Genomic DNA, 16504 nt, shown 5'->3' on the forward strand with positions numbered 1-16504 from the left:
ATATTTTTAACGATTTAAGGTTGTTCAAATAAACTAATTTTTTAATATATTTAACTTAAAGATAACATAACTTTTTCATGTTTGTCAAAAGCAGTATTTCATGTACTTCATAAAATTCATCGTTCTAGGCGAGAACAAAAAAATTATACTGTTCTGGTGCAATGAATTTCTGATTTATACATGAAGCAATATCAACGATCTATGCATTGGGTAATAAATAATACAGAAGAGCATTACAATGCCCTGTGATTATATTTCACATCAAGAACTATGGGTAAATTAGTTATTAATAAATACATTTTGAGATATAATTAGAAATGAAAATTAAATATATCTCATACAACTTATTTGCATTTATTCCTTTGTTAGTTTAGATAATGTAATTATTCCAATTATTTATTTACTGCAAATGAGTTGTACATATTTGCAGTGATTTGTACAGTACTTACTAAATCTTTAACTTCGTAAATTTTATATATTCGAATTTATAAGCTTTGTTACAAAAATTTTAGACATTAAAATTTATAGAATATGTAATGATTGATCAAAGTTTTTTTATAATTCAGGTTACGCGCGAGTGATGTCTTAATAATTATTTTATTCATGTAGAATATTATTTACACATTGTATTAGTGACCTAAAAAATGCATGTTATTCAGTAATAATACGTATTTATGATATCATTCGAAGTTGAACAGTATATAAAATACTCTTCTTTGCGATTCATCCTGTGAACAATAATTTTATTATAGTTTTATTATAGTTCTCAAGTGGATCATTTCAATGTTTGGTTTAAATCCGAGTTATGGCGAAAATTAACAATTTATAAATATAATTTATAAATGAAACATTCTACACACATATATTATTAATTATGTAAAGTATAATAGCGCTATCTTGTAATGTCTTGCTTAAGCGTTTTAAGCTTGATTTAAACCCGAAAAAATTAATGTTTTGTTATCATCTCATATAATACAAATATTGTTTCAACATGGCGTAACAAAAATATATAAAAATTGTTGTGGACATCACAGGTCTCGAGTATCATTCTAACGTTACAATGTAGGGAAAGAAATACTCGAAAAGATACAATATTTAGAATATGTTTAGTGTATTCATATATGCCTGTCTAATGTGTCAAGATTTTCCTTCTTTTTCATTTGAATAGATAAATGCATAAAATTCCTTATGTCTTCCTTAAGATCTTCATAAGCACAAAGTGAAATGATTCAGGAATAAACTCATCCAATTATAGTCAAAGTAACACTTCAAATACAGATGGTTTCATTATCTTAAAATAGTATATAGCAATTTTTGATATTCGCGTACAAATTGGTACAAAATGCTCCAGAATGCTCCAGATATTATTATACAGATCTTTGTTGTAGGAACATCAATTTCGAAGATATATACGTGAACCAGAGATCACGAATATATTCTATTCATTCTATAAAAGATTTTGAAGTCAGAATTAAAGTAATGTCTTACAAGATCAGTTTCCCACCGTTCGAAGCTCGAATCTGTGCGACCTGTTCAGGAGTCAGAATCAGCTTGCTTCCGTTCGGCAATGCTAAGGCATAATGGCTTCCAGTTTCGTTTACAACTACTACCAATTGTGTATTGGTATTTTGAACAGGTGGTGTAGGTTTGACTGGTGTTATAGAGATCCCTCCTTGATTCATACGTTGTATTATCTGTGGAGGAATCACACCTTTCGTTGGTACCTCCGTCACGTTTGACGTGAGTGTTGACTTTTGCTTAGTCTGCGCGATGTTTCTCCTAGATGTACTCTTTGCTTTTTCTGCTTCAGTCTCAGGACCGGTCTTCTCGGTAATTATCATCTCAATCTCATCATCGCTGTCGCTGAGAACGATCAAAGAAGTAGTCTTCTGACCGGTGTTTTCCAAAGATGTGGTTGGTTTCTTCGGTTTCTGCATCCTAACAGAGGTGCGTTGCTGTTGAACGTTTTTCATGACCCTGGAATTATTGAGTCGCGGTGTATTTCCTCTTATGGACATGCTACTTCTTATAACAGCTCCATTAGGATGTGGGTAGCTCTGTCTTGGCACTGAACACCTGTTTTGCAAAGGTCTAGTTACTGAAGTAGGATTAGGTTGAACTGAAAACGGAGGATTTTGGGGCATTTCTTGCGAAAAAATTTGTTGACCGGTAGTTATATATCCAGTTGGGGGTTGAGTAGCCGCTACCATATAAGGTACATAACCAGGATGGTTGACAAATTGTTGTGGAGCTATCATTTGTGGTCCTTGAGGTTGGAATGGTTGGGAAGGTACGAAATTGGTTTGTGAATTTTGGATAATGTAATTTTGCCCCCCTTGTACGTAATAACCTTGTTGAATCGGTGGTATAATACTCGAGACCATTGGGCCAGATTGCACGATTGCACTTTGTGGAACGACAGTTGCAGAATTTGATTGCATCACATAATAATTCATCGGATTCGGTTCAGTTTTGAGCATCACATAATTAGAATTAACCGTGTAACAGCTATCGAACTGATTCGGTGTAGAATCATAGATCGGGCCTTCGTCTTTGATGTCCAACTCCGAATGCACGCTTGCGATATTTTCTACTTTGCAATTTATTTCTGTAGAAGGCACTATTTCTTTAGGTTTACTTTCAACTACAGCCTCTTGTTTGTCTGCTGTATTGTTGTTGTTAGGGGATTCTGAGTTGATCGGTTTCTTTGGTTTGCATATTTGGATTTCTCTGATTCTAGGAAGTTCCCTTTCACTGTCGAGTTTGGTGGAAGAGGTTACTTTTGATTCTGCCGCGTCTTGAAGAGCATTAACTTTGATGCTTTGTAACTTGTGTTGGAAAGACTTTAATCTTCTATTGGCAGCTATAAATTATAATTTGCATTGATTATTCCTTATGATAATATATAATAATGCTCTATAATACTTTTAAAAAATTGGTAAAGTTACTAAAGTGTTGATTATAATAATTTCACGTTGTTATACTCACATGGACGTTTATTTTTCCTTTTGCGAGAGCTTGGTAAAATCCAATCTTGGTCTGAGTCCTCCTCCTCGTTTGTCCGATCGTCAGAGTATCTGACTTTCGGAGTAAGGTATGAAGTGGATGGACCTGTCTGTGTGCTGGGAGCCGCGTACACGGCCTCAACGTCGGTCCATTCTTCCAGCTCGTTCTCTTCGATCTCATCGTCTGAATAAAGTTGTTCTGTATATGAGGAAATGCCCCGAGCTCGTAACACTCTTCGCGTTTGTTGTTCTAGTTTCATAATAAAATAAAATTTTTTATTAATATTAATGATTATGTTAAAATTAAAACATTTTATTGTCATTTCACTGCTTCTTATTTATACCTTCTTCGCTTGAATCTTCTTTTGTCTCTTCTTCAATTCTTTCGTTCTTGTAACTGCTGCCTTCGTCTCTTTCAGATTGTTCTCTTTGCGTTTCGTTTTGTAAACTTTCATCTTGAGATTCTGTGCATTCTTGTTTGATGTTTTTATTGTGTTCTGCGTGACTAACGGATACCTCTTCGATCTTGTTGGAGATGTTTTGGGAGCCAGCTGGGGATATGGTAGACTGCGGTAACGTTTGTAACGTTGCGTCTCCGGAAGTTGACAATTGACAGCCCTGCGATCCAAGAACCCACCAATTAGAGCCAAGACCCTCCCCAGATGAGTCCTGATCCTCCGCACTGCTACAACATACAGCAACTTGTCTGTCATACATACTCAATAATGAAAGCAACGTTACTGAAAGAAGGTGGATGAGTTCCACTTTACAGATCATATATAGATTGTAGCAAGTTTAAGAGGTTTCAGGCAGGATGAACTTTTAATCTGGGAGTATTAAGTGCAAAAAATTGTGCAAACAAATTATCAGATATACATGTTTTGTTCAATCTTTCAAAATTATTATTGTTACTCCCAGATGAAATTCGATGAGATCTGGTAGTGTGGATGATATTGTATGCTTTAATATAAATGAAATATATATACCCTTCCTTAAAATTAGTCCATTCCTTTTGGAGCTTTCCTCTAGCTCTTTTCATCGACTCTCGCAAAGCCGGTTCCATTTTCTCTAAAGAAGATAGCAACTCTGTCATTCTTTTCACCAATTTTACTTCACATGGAGATATAAGTTCGGTCTGAGGAAATATATAAATTAAAAAAAAGGCTAAAAGAAAATAATTTTAGTTAAAATAAAAACATTACGTACTTCACCGTCAGTATCAGTACTTAGATTACTATTTTTTGGTGAAAAGGTAGAAATAAGGTCTCTTAGTGAATTAACACTGTCAGCCACAAGTTGAAATTTTGAGACACTAAGCTCCGAAAGCATCGTATTAAAATCCTCCGTTTCCTGTTTCCATTCTTCCGTTTTTTGGTGATTTATTTTCCTAAGATTGTATTTAATCTCACTATCCTCGTCAAAAGAAAAATCATCCTCCATCGCTTCTTTTTGTAACATACTTCTCAATTCGCTCAAAGAAAGATCTTTATCATCGGAAGATGTTATATCATTTTTAATTATTTGGTTCGACTGCTCGTTATTCGATTTCTGTTCTTTAGCGAGCCTTCCATTTCGTCTGAGAATTCTATTTTCCACTTTGCCCTCAGATAAGCTAGTATCATTTTCTTGTTTTCGAACGTGTGTCCTCGTTTCATTTAATTTTTCATCGTCGGATTTCGACGTAATAGATATTTGATGTGTTTCTCTAACAGTATGCATGTTGTCCGGATTTTTATCGTTCAATTTCAAATTTTCTGCACTGATAATTTCATTCAGTTTTTCATCATCTGTTTTTGAGGTACTAGACAAATTATCAATAGTTCTATCGACGGAATCACCTTTGTTTATATGTACATCCACCGCATCTAAATATGATTGCTTCGTTGGATTTATCTTCAATTTATCTTGCGAAACGTGTGTCAAAGATATGTCGTTATTTTCTGTGGTCATTTCCTCGATAGTTTCGGATTTTAAATCGCTCAAAATCCCATTGATTATTTCTATATTACACTTAATGTTATTACTACTGTCAGAAAATCCTTTAAACATTTTTTGAGATGACTTCTTACCAGGAATATCTCGAACAGAATTATTTGTATCGTAACCACTCGATTTTGTACTTTTACATGTTTTGTCGGACATAGTGCTTACTTCTGAACATTTCGACAAACTTTCCGACCTTTCGACGTTGATAGTATTTAAGTTAATATTATTATTATTACTACTGCTATTATTGTTATTACTATAGGTGCTTATACTACTGAAATTCGTGTCCTCGTTAATCAATGAGCCTATTGCACTGTCGCTACTGCACTTGCAATCGTTTAGATGTTTATCATCACTTTTATTTGACTTTTTCCTTGTTTTTGGTGGTAATCCATTACTCCATCGCGATTTTCTTTTTCTATGTTTCGTTTTCCTTTTCATTAAATCCTTTGAAATCAATGCTTTGTTCTCTAACTGCGTTTTTATTTTCGGCTTAATCGGCTGAAATAGATATAAAACTAGTAAGAACATAAATGATACAATGAAGAAAGAAAGTGAACTAAAAATTGTCAGTGATTGGATACCTTTACTGTTGATAAAATGTTGTTATCAAGACAATGTCTGTAAACTCTCAGATCACTTTTAAGAAACTGTGGAAAGTAAATGTATCTTGCCCCATAACGATCAGTGCCTAGAACGGTTTCGAATTGGTTTTCCCATGGTTGCTTGGCTATTTCCTCTTGCACAGTTTTTCTAGTGTGCTAAAAATTATATTTTGTAGCAACAATTAAAGAATGTATTAATTAAATTAAATGAATTTCTAAACTTCTAATCCTTAAAGTTTGATTTTTATCATGCATGGGATGCTTCTTTTTAATTTTTTTCTTTTTGTTGTAATTTTTCATACCATGACTGTATCGCAGACTGTTTTCAGAAGCCAAACTTTCTGTCTGAAGGTCAACTCCTCGAAATCTTTGCCATTTAACAGAGGAGCATCGGGGAAAACATTCCAGAACTCAGGTTCGACACCGATAGTTTCTAAAATCTAAAAATCTTTCATCATATTTTTAATCACTGTAATACAAAATGTCCATGTATAAAATTAATTTATTTAAACAAATAATGATAGTTGTACACGCGATGCAATGCTTTGTAATAAGCGACGACACTGAAGCAACATTATCATTATCAAGCACAAAGACGACAAACTCTCACCTTTACCGCATTCTGATGTTTAGCTTCGTAAATTTTGAACCAGCTTTTCATCTTGTATGCAAGAATGTTTGTCCAGAATTCGTACGGCATCGGTGGTATTTTCCTCAACCTCGCTTTAGACATGGGGGAACTAAAACCAAAAGTATTATTAATTTCAAGAAAGAGTTGATAAGCTTACAAAAATATTTGGAATATTTAATATTTCACTTGCTCTGTTTAATTCATTTTTATATGGAACAATATCGGAAGAAAATCTAAAACGTTTGAATTCTTCTTTTGCGATTCTAAATTCTACCTTAACAACGACGTCATGATGTTTGCCAATTGCCTGGAAGCTCTTGGTATCAAAAGCATTCGTTCCATCTCATACATGGACAAATGAGGTATGTTCAGAACTTCTTTTGTCAGATGAAGAAAATGGAATATTTGTGGAATCTGTAAACAATTAAACTTTACAAAAGAGGATTTATGAATGGAATAAGTAAGAGAAATATGTACCTCCCACATGAATTCCATCTCATTTCTTACTTCTTCTGTAAGAATGTTCTCTCGTTCCCAGTCGATCATCGATTGCTCCTCCTCCTCCAATTTCCGTTTCCTATTTTTCCTCGTCATTTCTGTAACTTAAATGAAGAAAAAAAACATGCTCGAATCTAACTTTTCGAAATACAATTAACTAACTCAACAAATATATTTCCCTCTGTAATTAAAATTATTTTCAAATATTTCAATCGTTAAGAAAAGAAGAACTCGTAAACCTTCCAATCGCACGTCAAAAAATAATTAAGATTTCTGCGCTAATTGCAAAGTGACCTAGTTCTTACTTTTACTTAGGAATTATATAATATTACTTATTCAAACCTGCTAGTGTGTTTAATGTGATATTATTGCAAATGTACCATTAATTAGATAGAATCGTGGGTAATTTAAAAAACTGCCGCCGTTTCGCAATCACTGTCATCTCTTGCAACGTTTTTTAACACAAAGCAAACAACGATGACCTACTATCGACCAACGAGTGTCAATGTAAATAATTTCACACACAGGTGCAAGCTCACTCCCTCCCTCCCCCTCAACGTTAAAGTTACATATCCTTTAGATTAGGTGTGTTTCATAGGTTTCATAAAAATTTCATGCTGCTCGTTTTCGCGTTTGAATGTCGAAGGTAATATTTGCACGATAACGCGAATAAATGTTGCTTAATCGCGTACTACGCTAGTTCTGCAAACATTTGCACTTGGCAATCAACAACAGAACCTTCCACCGTGTAGATAATTGTTGTATACATCTTTCAACTATGCAGCTGAGTGATTACTATAAGATACGATTATCGTAATTATATGTATGCAAGACAAGATGAAAAAATTGTCTCTGAATATGAATATATTATTCGTTTACATTGCATCCATGTAAATGGACGAAAAACCACTTGACAGATATTAAAATTTCATTAAATTATTCAGTCGCAGGCTATTCTATTTTACACTAATATATATTACAGAATATTTGTGATTTTTAGTAGACATTCATGGAATTTAAATAGAAATTGTTATTACAATTATATATTATAATTGTCTCGGTAATTATTAATGAAGAATAAAGTACATTTCGTAGTACGTACATGCAATAATTTCTTTTTATCGCTACTTTCACTATTATATCTGAAAACCATAAGTTATACAAATATATGATCATGTGTATAGTTGTTTAATATTGATCAGACGACGTTCATTCTACAATTATACTTTGGTCTCAACAGTTGGTGAAAGGAACACCGGCACGACTTCCCTTTCCTATCTCATTGAAAAATCGCGCCCCATCAAGATCATCTTCGCTGCTCAGTATTCGTATAACGTGTAAGTACGTTCTTCAAGTGGCCTTGTGTCTCGTTTCCACCGTTGTGTAAGACTTCCTCGTCTCGAGAAACGTCTAGAATACGGTGTTCAGTATGGAATACAGTCTAGCTTTTTACGTCTGACAAAAATAAATGGAGTTGGATTAAATAAATCCTACTGTTACTTTAACAAATAATTATTCTGATATTATACGTTCTATGTTAAATGTTACAGTTAACAATTTTATATTGGTTCGTTACTTTAAATGAAAAGTAAAGTAAACTTCAAATGAAAGTTTCAGGGGAAAGAAAGGCAATTAATCATGTACATGCTTTCCTGCATTAGCGAACACAATTTTGATCGTACAGGCTTACAACTATGCTTCTTTAAATATCAAAGATATTCCAACGTTCCCCCACATTCAAGAATTCTAAATTAATCCATTAATTTTTAACCGAAATATGTTTCTCAAGTAAAAGATTCTTCGCTAGAATGTTTTAAAATACTACGCTTGTGTTTTTACATTTTGTAAACCCCAAATGGAAATCATAGTAGCTAATGAGTTTATCAATTTATCCAGATTACGATTGCGTTCATATTGCGCAAATTCAAACGAATATTATAAAAACTATTTATATACGATAACAATAACAACAACAACAATAATAATAACAACAACAACGATAATAATAATACACATTTGATATATATAAAAGAAGAAAAAGAAAAGGAAAATGTACGCGTAATATTGAAAAAGGAAACACTTCCGCGAATCAAATTTTCCATCATTTTTCAACCGAACTATACGAAATAGATCTCCTTTGGAGTACGATAAAACAGTCATTTAAAATTATCTGTGTCATCGCGTTGGCATACATTAAAGACAACAGACAACCATTGGCACGTGAGGATCCTGTCCAAGCGAGTTAAAAGGATGTCCATGTCGGTGCCCACCCCCAGTCGGTTGACAGACATCCTTCATCGATAGTTGGAAGGACCGGTGAAAATACACTGTATACCATCCTTCGCCAAGCTAACACACTTTTCAGTCGGTCTAATTGCGCGAGAAAACATCACTCGACAAGACGTAAAGCTCTCCATAGCGAAATTATTCTTTTAGCATATCTCTAGTTAGAGATTACGCTTTTAGTTTCCTATTTTTGGCGATTGTAGGCGCCTGTTATATCATTCTGTAGATATTATAATCATTTTTCGCAAATCTAGGAAAGTGGAAATTTCATTTTTGTCGCTCACATAAATAGTTAAATTCTCAATTAATTTTTCCCGTGATAGATAGTACATATATGTCGAGAGATTTTTGTATTTTATTGATATTTCTTTAAAGGATGCTGTTCAAAGAGTGAAATGCGAAGGACTATGGAGTTTTTATGAAATAAAGAACAGGGTAAGTCACTGTGGCTTGTTTTTTTAAGGGATCGATACGGCTGCGCTTATGTAGAATGATTTTTTGTAAATTAATACGATAGTAATATGGAAACAATGGTTATTTTGTACGGAATTTCATTTCGAAAGAAACTTGTTTTAAACGTACGAAGTACTACATCTTTTCATAAAAAATTCTGCGTTTTTATCGGTTGGCATTCTTTACGACGTCTGAAGTTTCGACAGTTGACATCTTTTCGTAAAGAAGAATTTTACTCGGCTATTGTAACTCCTCTTGCAAGGAATTATTCTGTAAACGATACATTATTCCTGTTTAAATTAAAAATACGACTTTTACATAAGAATTTTTGATAAAAAGATGTTTTGTTAAAGATGATCTTGCACTCTTTATTGCAAATACGTTAGGATCTGCTTACTAAGATATTAAAATACAGTAATAGCCTGCTGTACCTTTTTTTTAAAACAATTTCAAATCATCGTGGAAGATGTCAAAGATAGTATTAATGGAAGAAATCAGACTAAAGCTTGAGGAAATGATACCTATAGTCAAAAGTCGATTATAAAATCGTTGAGAATGTGAATTTTTTGTGATAATGATGCAGTATGGATAGCAATCGGGAAATTCAAGATATCAATGCAATGCCGGTAAAGCTGTACTATCGGGATTATTCGAAACCAGAGGACGAGAATAAGGCAGAACCGATCGAAACCGTTTACAGGACCACTGACAGGGCCACGCTGAAATATTTGAAGAATCACGATCCTAATATACCTTATTCCATCAACACTGTACATCTACAGGACCCGTACAAACATCCTCTTAGATTAGAAGGATACGCCACTGCAGATATTTTCAAAGTTCGACCAGCCTCGTTCAAGGTAATAGAATGAAAAGCTCCATGCATTGGAACGAAAACTTTAATTACTATGTAGTTACATGTATAATCGAACTTCTTGCTAAGAGATTCGTTTCATGCACTTAAACCTCGACTCCTATTATTTGTGAACAAAAGATGAAATTAGTTAGAAGTTTGTTCAAATCTTATGTCTTTCGTTGTTGTAATCGTTGTTTGTCTATTCTAATCGAATCGAAGAGTACTTGTAGAAAACACTGCAAGCAGCAAAATTGAAAAATTTGATCCCTTATTGGTAAAGGTTCTACATGTAGTAGTATATTGTTTTCTATTTGGAATGAAAATTTTTACAAATTTTTGTTTTCATGCGAATTAATCTTTTCACAAGATTATGTATCGGTCGAAGGATACGACGTTAAGGTCTAGGCACAGCAAGAACGCGCTCGTGAAGAAGGAAAGTCCTCTGATGCATTATGACAATGACGACGACAAGAGTATAAGGTAATAATACATTACGACGTGATAATATACCAAAGATGGAAATAAATATTCAAATATGTTTGTGAATTTAGTAAAAGTGAAAATCAACGATGCATAAGGATTACGAACATTATGAAGCAATATTGTACGAATAGTACTCTCCATGGCTTGCGTTATATCGGAGATTCGAATTTGTCAATTGTCGAGAGGTAATTCTGTGCAGTTTGAATATTATGATTTCATTTAATACACAAATAAATTTTTGGGCTCAGAATAATAAATGTTACCTGAGAAAAGTTAAGATAAGAAAGACATCTTAATTTTTGTCTTAAATGAAAATTTGTTCATAAACATTTATTATCTGCAATGACTTTTGAACATAATGTTTGATATAATTTTGTATTATTTTTTGTAAATAATTATCTTCGAATATTAAGAAGATACAAGCATCTATTACAGTACAACAACTAAAAATCTAATACCTCCTTCACAGAATCTTCTGGGTAATTTCCTTTACACTAGCGGTCCTAACAGCCGCTTATTATATTTGGTTTCTATATCGAAAGTGGGTTTCGACACCCATTATCATTGCTCTCAGTCCAGAATCGGTGTCCCTGGACCAGTTTCCGTTCCCCTCAGTTACCATTTGTAACATGAACAACGTAAAAAAAAGCGAGGCAGCTCGTATTAATGCTGGGTGAGTTCTCAAGCAACTGATAAAAAGACTAATACTGTTTATGTCTTAATTAAGATTTAAGCAATTCAATCTTCATATTATATTTTGTTAAAATATCATCGAAAGCTAAGTTAAACATTTATTACAACGAACCATTCAACAACAGGAACGATATACGAAAGAAGCTGTTATTGGAGGATATGTGTCGTCTTGAAAGTATGTCGCCTCGCAGTTTCAACGAGAGCACGATAACTTGGGATAACGTCCTGCGTTTTATGATCAACGTATGTAACACACAATGGAACATATGGTTTATGAGATTGTCATGATAACAATGTTATATCTTTTTCATATATCTCTGTAGTCTACTTTTCTTATAATGTCCCAAGATAAAGAGTACTTTCAATCTCATCTTACGAATTATACATATATTATTACCTTATTTCTTGCGCAATTAAAGATGCGAATAAAAAGTTCTACAGGAACACAGGAATGATTATAATTAATTGGAAAATAATTTGTAAATGTCGACTATAGTAAAAGCACTGAAATATTCATTTAAATATTTATAAGTAAGTCTGTCCATCATTAATTATTCTTCAATAGGTGTCGCAATCTTGCACAGACATGCTACATTTGTGCAAATGGCATGGGAATGTTACTGATTGCGAGAAGATATTTAATCCCACCATGACAGATGAAGGGATGTGTTGCAATTTCAATTCTGTCGACAGAAAGTACCTGTTTTACAATCCGTAAGTAAATTCCAGAAATAACAATTTACATTTGAAATCAAAATCATTTTTTTGCTTTTGATACTTTCATTTTTAGATTTTCGAACATCCAATGTTTGACCAAGTCTTTCGTGATCTTCAATAATTTCTACATTTCTGAAAATTCTTCTATTATATTGATTTAATATTAATTTGATGGTGCTCGAAATAGTCTTGCATATTCGATAAATTGAATTTTGCTTGCAGACGAGATTGGTCCGACATCAACATGACGTTCCCATTCAACAGCATCGATTGGAATCCCGAAACCGGATACGATGAAAACGTTCCTCCAGATTCCATTCCATGGAGACCGTACGGTGCTGGACAATACTATGGTCTGACTCTGGTTCTTGATGTAGACGTCGATGAATATTACTGTTCGTCCACTGCTAGTGTCGGTTTCAAGGTACTTTATCTCAGATCATGAAATTGATCTGGATAGCATTATAAACTACTACTATATATTAATTGTTCATCTAACCACCATTACAATCTAAAATCATACCATAACTAATGTAACATTTAACAAATTCTACTGTCAATATTTACATTATAATACACATTGAATTTAATAAAAATATGGTAAAGAACATAAGAGAAGCAAAAAATTATGAACCATTTTTAAAGCATTAGGTATCAATTTTATTCTGTTGCATTATTTCGATTACTTCCGACCTAAATTGAAAAATAGCCCGAGTTTCAACGAAATATGAAAAAATTCTTATTATACCTACTGTTGAAATATCTTCTTACAACGTTAGAAGTCTTTTCTGTTTGTTAAAATGTGAGCAGGATTGAAATATACATAACATTGCAAATGAAAGGATATATGACATTTAGCGATAGAATAAGAATATGTTTTCACAGATGCTGCTGCATAACCCGGTGGAGACACCAAAGATCGCCGAATTTGCGTTTACTGTGACTCCAGGCGAGGAGACTAGAGTCATCATAGCGCCCCGGCTATCGACCGCCAGCAAGTCGATAATCTCTGTTCCCCTAAAGAAGAGGAAATGCTTCTTCACCTCGGAAAGAAAGCTACGTTACTACAGAACCTACACGCAGAGGAACTGCATCCTCGAATGCGAGGCGAATTTCACGCAGAAGATCTGTCATTGCGTCCAATATTACATGCCCAGTAATTTTTCAGATGAATTCCTTTTAGTAATTTTTAAATGATGTTTTAAGTATGATCTTTTGGTAAAATTGAATTGAATAATTATGTTTATCTTATTGTGAAGTAATGTATGAGTATATATGTCCTCTCTTCAATATCAAAAGCTAAAACGTAAAAGTTAATTCTAAATTAGATTCACCATTTGTTTCCAGAATCCTCTAACACGTTAATCTGTGAAAAGAAAGACGATACATGTGCGATGAAAGCTCGCAGAGCAATGGAAGTTAAACTGTACGACGATGATATTGGGATAGCCTTAAACGTTTCTGAAACGTAAGCTTCTCTTACCAGAAGATTCCGACAAAACAAGAATTAAAATCATATCTTTTACAGGCCCAGTTGCAACTGCTACCCCGGATGCTTCGAGATCGGTTACAACGTGGAAATCTCACAGAGCAAATTAGTGTCCTCTTTCATTGTTCCTGACAGCTACGTGAAGAAAAGCAAAGAATACTTCTCGTAATTTTATTTGTTCTTTTAACTTAAGAAAATTATTATTTAATATTTATTTATAATACACATTAATATAGTAAACAGTAATAATTTTTTATACTAATGATTAGTCATAATAATGGGAACGATTTTTCTTTACTAGTACCAACATGGCGGTGGTCCACCTGTTCTTCGTCGATTCTCAATTCACTAAGTATATGAAGAACGAGTTGTTTGGTTTCACAGAATTTCTATGTAAGTAGATCTTAATCTTTGTTATGTAATATATGATTCATATTAACGAAATATTTTAATTAAAATGACGACCAAAATGTTGACTTTGGGTCTAGACGATAAATGGCTTTCCAGTGTTATCTATTGCCGCATGTTTGTATCTAATCCTTCCTTGATTCATGTAGATCCCTTGGGTTCAGCTCTAATATCGATCTGATTCATTTTTTATGATAGTAGTAATTTAACAGTATATAAACATACTTATCAAAGAAGATAAATCAAATCGTCAACACATCTTTTTACATTACAAACGTATAGTGCATTTCCTATAAAAACAACAAAGGAGCATAAATTTACTGATACCTTTAGTCACAAATTTTTGGCTTTTAACTGTTCTCTCCTTGTTTATTCCATTCTGTATTTTACAACAATATGTGACAGGGCTTGGAATGGCTCTATGAGAGCAGTTTTTTACATAATATATAGTACTTTACTTTCATTAGAGTTTAAACATATGGTGACACTAAAATATAATAATGTAGTAAAGTGTTACCAATCGGAGGTTTTAATTGAGTAATATGAATTAGTAAAAAATCAAACACGAAAGATAATAAAAATGAAATAATATAAAAATCTAATACTTCTAAATTTTATCAACTACAATTAACGTAAATATTAATTACAATTGAAACAAATTTTTAATTTACAACTCCATTAAACATTTAAAAATTGCGTTTGAACAACAGTGGTACACATATATAAGACGCTCTTCAGTTGTTTAGAACCCTAATGAAGTCATAAAGTACCGTAAGATTAGAGAAACACTGGAATTGTTAAAATTTGAGCAAAAGCATACGATTCGCATTATAAAAAGTTTTGTAAAGTTCAAGGATCTCAATTACATAACTGTTTGCATGCAGCTAATACTGGTGGCTTGTTGGGTCTCTTCATGGGCTTTAGTTTCCTCTCTTTGGTGGAAATCATGTATTTCGCGACATTGCGGTTGTGGTGCCGCATATACAAAAAGAGGCATGCTTCTCGCGATAATACTCTTCACGTGCAACCATTCGACTCTAATACTAACCTCGTTTATCCTTTTGTACAATGATCTATCTATTCTTACTTTTTTTAAGAAACTTACTCATTTTTGACAAAAGTTTTATTGTCGTTAATCGTTAGTATATAAATTGCATGTAAATAGATGTTTGATCTACAAAAATGTGCGATATTATGTAATTTATGAGTTTTTGAATGTACTGTGAAGAAATATATTTGAGAAAGTAATGTGCATCTCAACTAGTGTACTCAGTTCCGTTTGTTATTCATTATTCAACTTTTTTATTGTTCCATACTTAGGATGGATTAATAACTAACCATAGATATATTGACAATAAGTGTTCCATCCAAATGGTAGTACCAATATGTCTAAAATACATTTTTTAATTCTTTGATTTTTAATAAATTACATTAAATAGTTTGCAGAATGGACTAGATAGAATATAAAATCTCTTATCTTTCTCTAATACAAATTTATAATTCGGATTTGTTCAAAGTAGATAATGCAATTATCTGTAAGTACATATGTTATATATTAATTTTAAAATTATATGTCAAAGTGGTATCGGTTTTGGTAATTATAATTTCTACTTTGATGTTATTGAAATAAAGTAAATAATCATTACTCTTACTATATTTAAAACAGATAATTGTATTTTGTATATAGTATTTAATTGAATTGTATATATTAAATCTTAACTTTACTATTATTCAATTAAAGAATAATTTCATATATATCTTTGCATATTCGCGATATTAAACTATGTATATGCCGCACACGGTAACTACCATACTGTGCTAGAAACAATTACAACCTGTCATTGCAACATAACAACAAGAACACATAGTAAACTAAAAATATCAAATTTTTATTTATTTATAATAATATAAAATTAATTATCATTTTTCTAAATAAGCTACTATCGCTTTGACAAAACATAGCAATGTTATTTCGAAAGACATGCACTTTGTCAAACGACTTACCTTTTTGTGTGGAATTCTCAATGAAATCTTAACCGTAGTCGGGTAACATCCTCAGGAACATGTCAACGTGATAACAAAATACTATAGTAACTGAAAAATCGTCACACTACACAATTTCAGACATTCAGTCGCTAAACACAATTTAATATTCTACACGACGCCATGTTTATTGGACTACTGTACGGGTGTAACTAAATTCACTCGTCGTGCGACGTCGAGGACTAGAGTCACGTCGTTCTAGAATCACGAACTGTCTCTGCGCAAGTGCACCGCGAACGCGCGAATTTTCAAACTTGAATTTCTCTATCTTTCAAATTTTTCATTTATTTTTATTGAATCATCGATTTTACTGAAGTTAATTATTAGTGAACATAGACATTTATTATAAAA

At 32.8% G+C, this 16504-nt stretch overlaps 2 protein-coding genes across 6 annotated transcripts; one reads left to right on the top strand and one right to left on the bottom strand.

Annotated features, from left to right (window-relative positions):
* Positions 1 to 329: 329 nt before the first annotated feature.
* On the bottom strand, positions 330 to 16470 carry LOC122576085 (myb-like protein O). Of its 4 annotated transcripts, XM_043745935.1 has the most exons (12): positions 16115 to 16470; positions 6705 to 6829; positions 6502 to 6641; positions 6207 to 6336; positions 5899 to 6036; positions 5576 to 5752; positions 5075 to 5492; positions 4212 to 5005; positions 3992 to 4140; positions 3350 to 3690; positions 2989 to 3255; positions 330 to 2863 (listed from the first exon to the last, which is right to left on the bottom strand). In XM_043745935.1, exons 2-12 carry the CDS (start codon positions 6819 to 6821, stop codon positions 1485 to 1487), a joined length of 4050 nt encoding a protein of 1349 aa, XP_043601870.1. In that variant the 5' UTR covers positions 6822 to 6829; positions 16115 to 16470; the 3' UTR covers positions 330 to 1484. The 4 variants fall into 4 exon arrangements, with proteins under 4 accessions (XP_043601870.1, XP_043601869.1, XP_043601866.1 ...); XM_043745934.1 differs by having other exon boundaries at positions 3350 to 3687; positions 4212 to 5492; positions 16115 to 16469; XM_043745931.1 differs by having other exon boundaries at positions 4212 to 5492; positions 16115 to 16469.
* On the top strand, positions 7420 to 15756 carry LOC122576090 (pickpocket protein 28-like). 2 transcript variants are annotated; one of them, XM_043745947.1, is made up of 13 exons: positions 7420 to 9128; positions 9387 to 10324; positions 10688 to 10800; positions 10872 to 10988; positions 11273 to 11476; positions 11622 to 11739; positions 12062 to 12210; positions 12436 to 12637; positions 13099 to 13369; positions 13561 to 13681; positions 13742 to 13867; positions 14004 to 14095; positions 14995 to 15756. In XM_043745947.1, exons 2-13 carry the CDS (start codon positions 10049 to 10051, stop codon positions 15180 to 15182), a joined length of 1977 nt encoding a protein of 658 aa, XP_043601882.1. In that variant the 5' UTR covers positions 7420 to 9128; positions 9387 to 10048; the 3' UTR covers positions 15183 to 15756. The 2 variants fall into 2 exon arrangements, with proteins under 2 accessions (XP_043601882.1, XP_043601881.1); XM_043745946.1 differs by having other exon boundaries at positions 7420 to 10324.
* Positions 16471 to 16504: the final 34 nt, after the last annotated feature.

This window comes from Bombus pyrosoma, linkage group LG15 (genome assembly GCF_014825855.1).
Source record: "Bombus pyrosoma isolate SC7728 linkage group LG15, ASM1482585v1, whole genome shotgun sequence".
Taxonomy (NCBI): domain Eukaryota; kingdom Metazoa; phylum Arthropoda; class Insecta; order Hymenoptera; family Apidae; genus Bombus; species Bombus pyrosoma.

Excerpts from the sequence above, each read along its gene's own strand:
- LOC122576085 (XM_043745931.1), bottom strand. The coding sequence starts at position 6,821 with ATGACGAGGAAAAATAGGAAACGGAAATTGGAGGAGGAGGAGCAATCG. Across the intron at positions 5,753-5,898 it reads CAGTCTGCGATACAGTCATG|CACACTAGAAAAACTGTGCA; the intron begins GTATGAAAAATT and ends TATAATTTTTAG. Across the intron at positions 2,864-2,988 it reads AAGGAAAAATAAACGTCCAT|CTGCCAATAGAAGATTAAAG; the intron begins GTGAGTATAACA and ends TATAATTTATAG.
- LOC122576090 (XM_043745946.1), top strand. The coding sequence starts at position 10,049 with ATGGATAGCAATCGGGAAATTCAAGATATCAATGCAATGCCGGTAAAG. Across the intron at positions 10,989-11,272 it reads AATTTGTCAATTGTCGAGAG|AATCTTCTGGGTAATTTCCT; the intron begins GTAATTCTGTGC and ends CCTCCTTCACAG. Across the intron at positions 13,682-13,741 it reads GCCTTAAACGTTTCTGAAAC|GCCCAGTTGCAACTGCTACC; the intron begins GTAAGCTTCTCT and ends TATCTTTTACAG.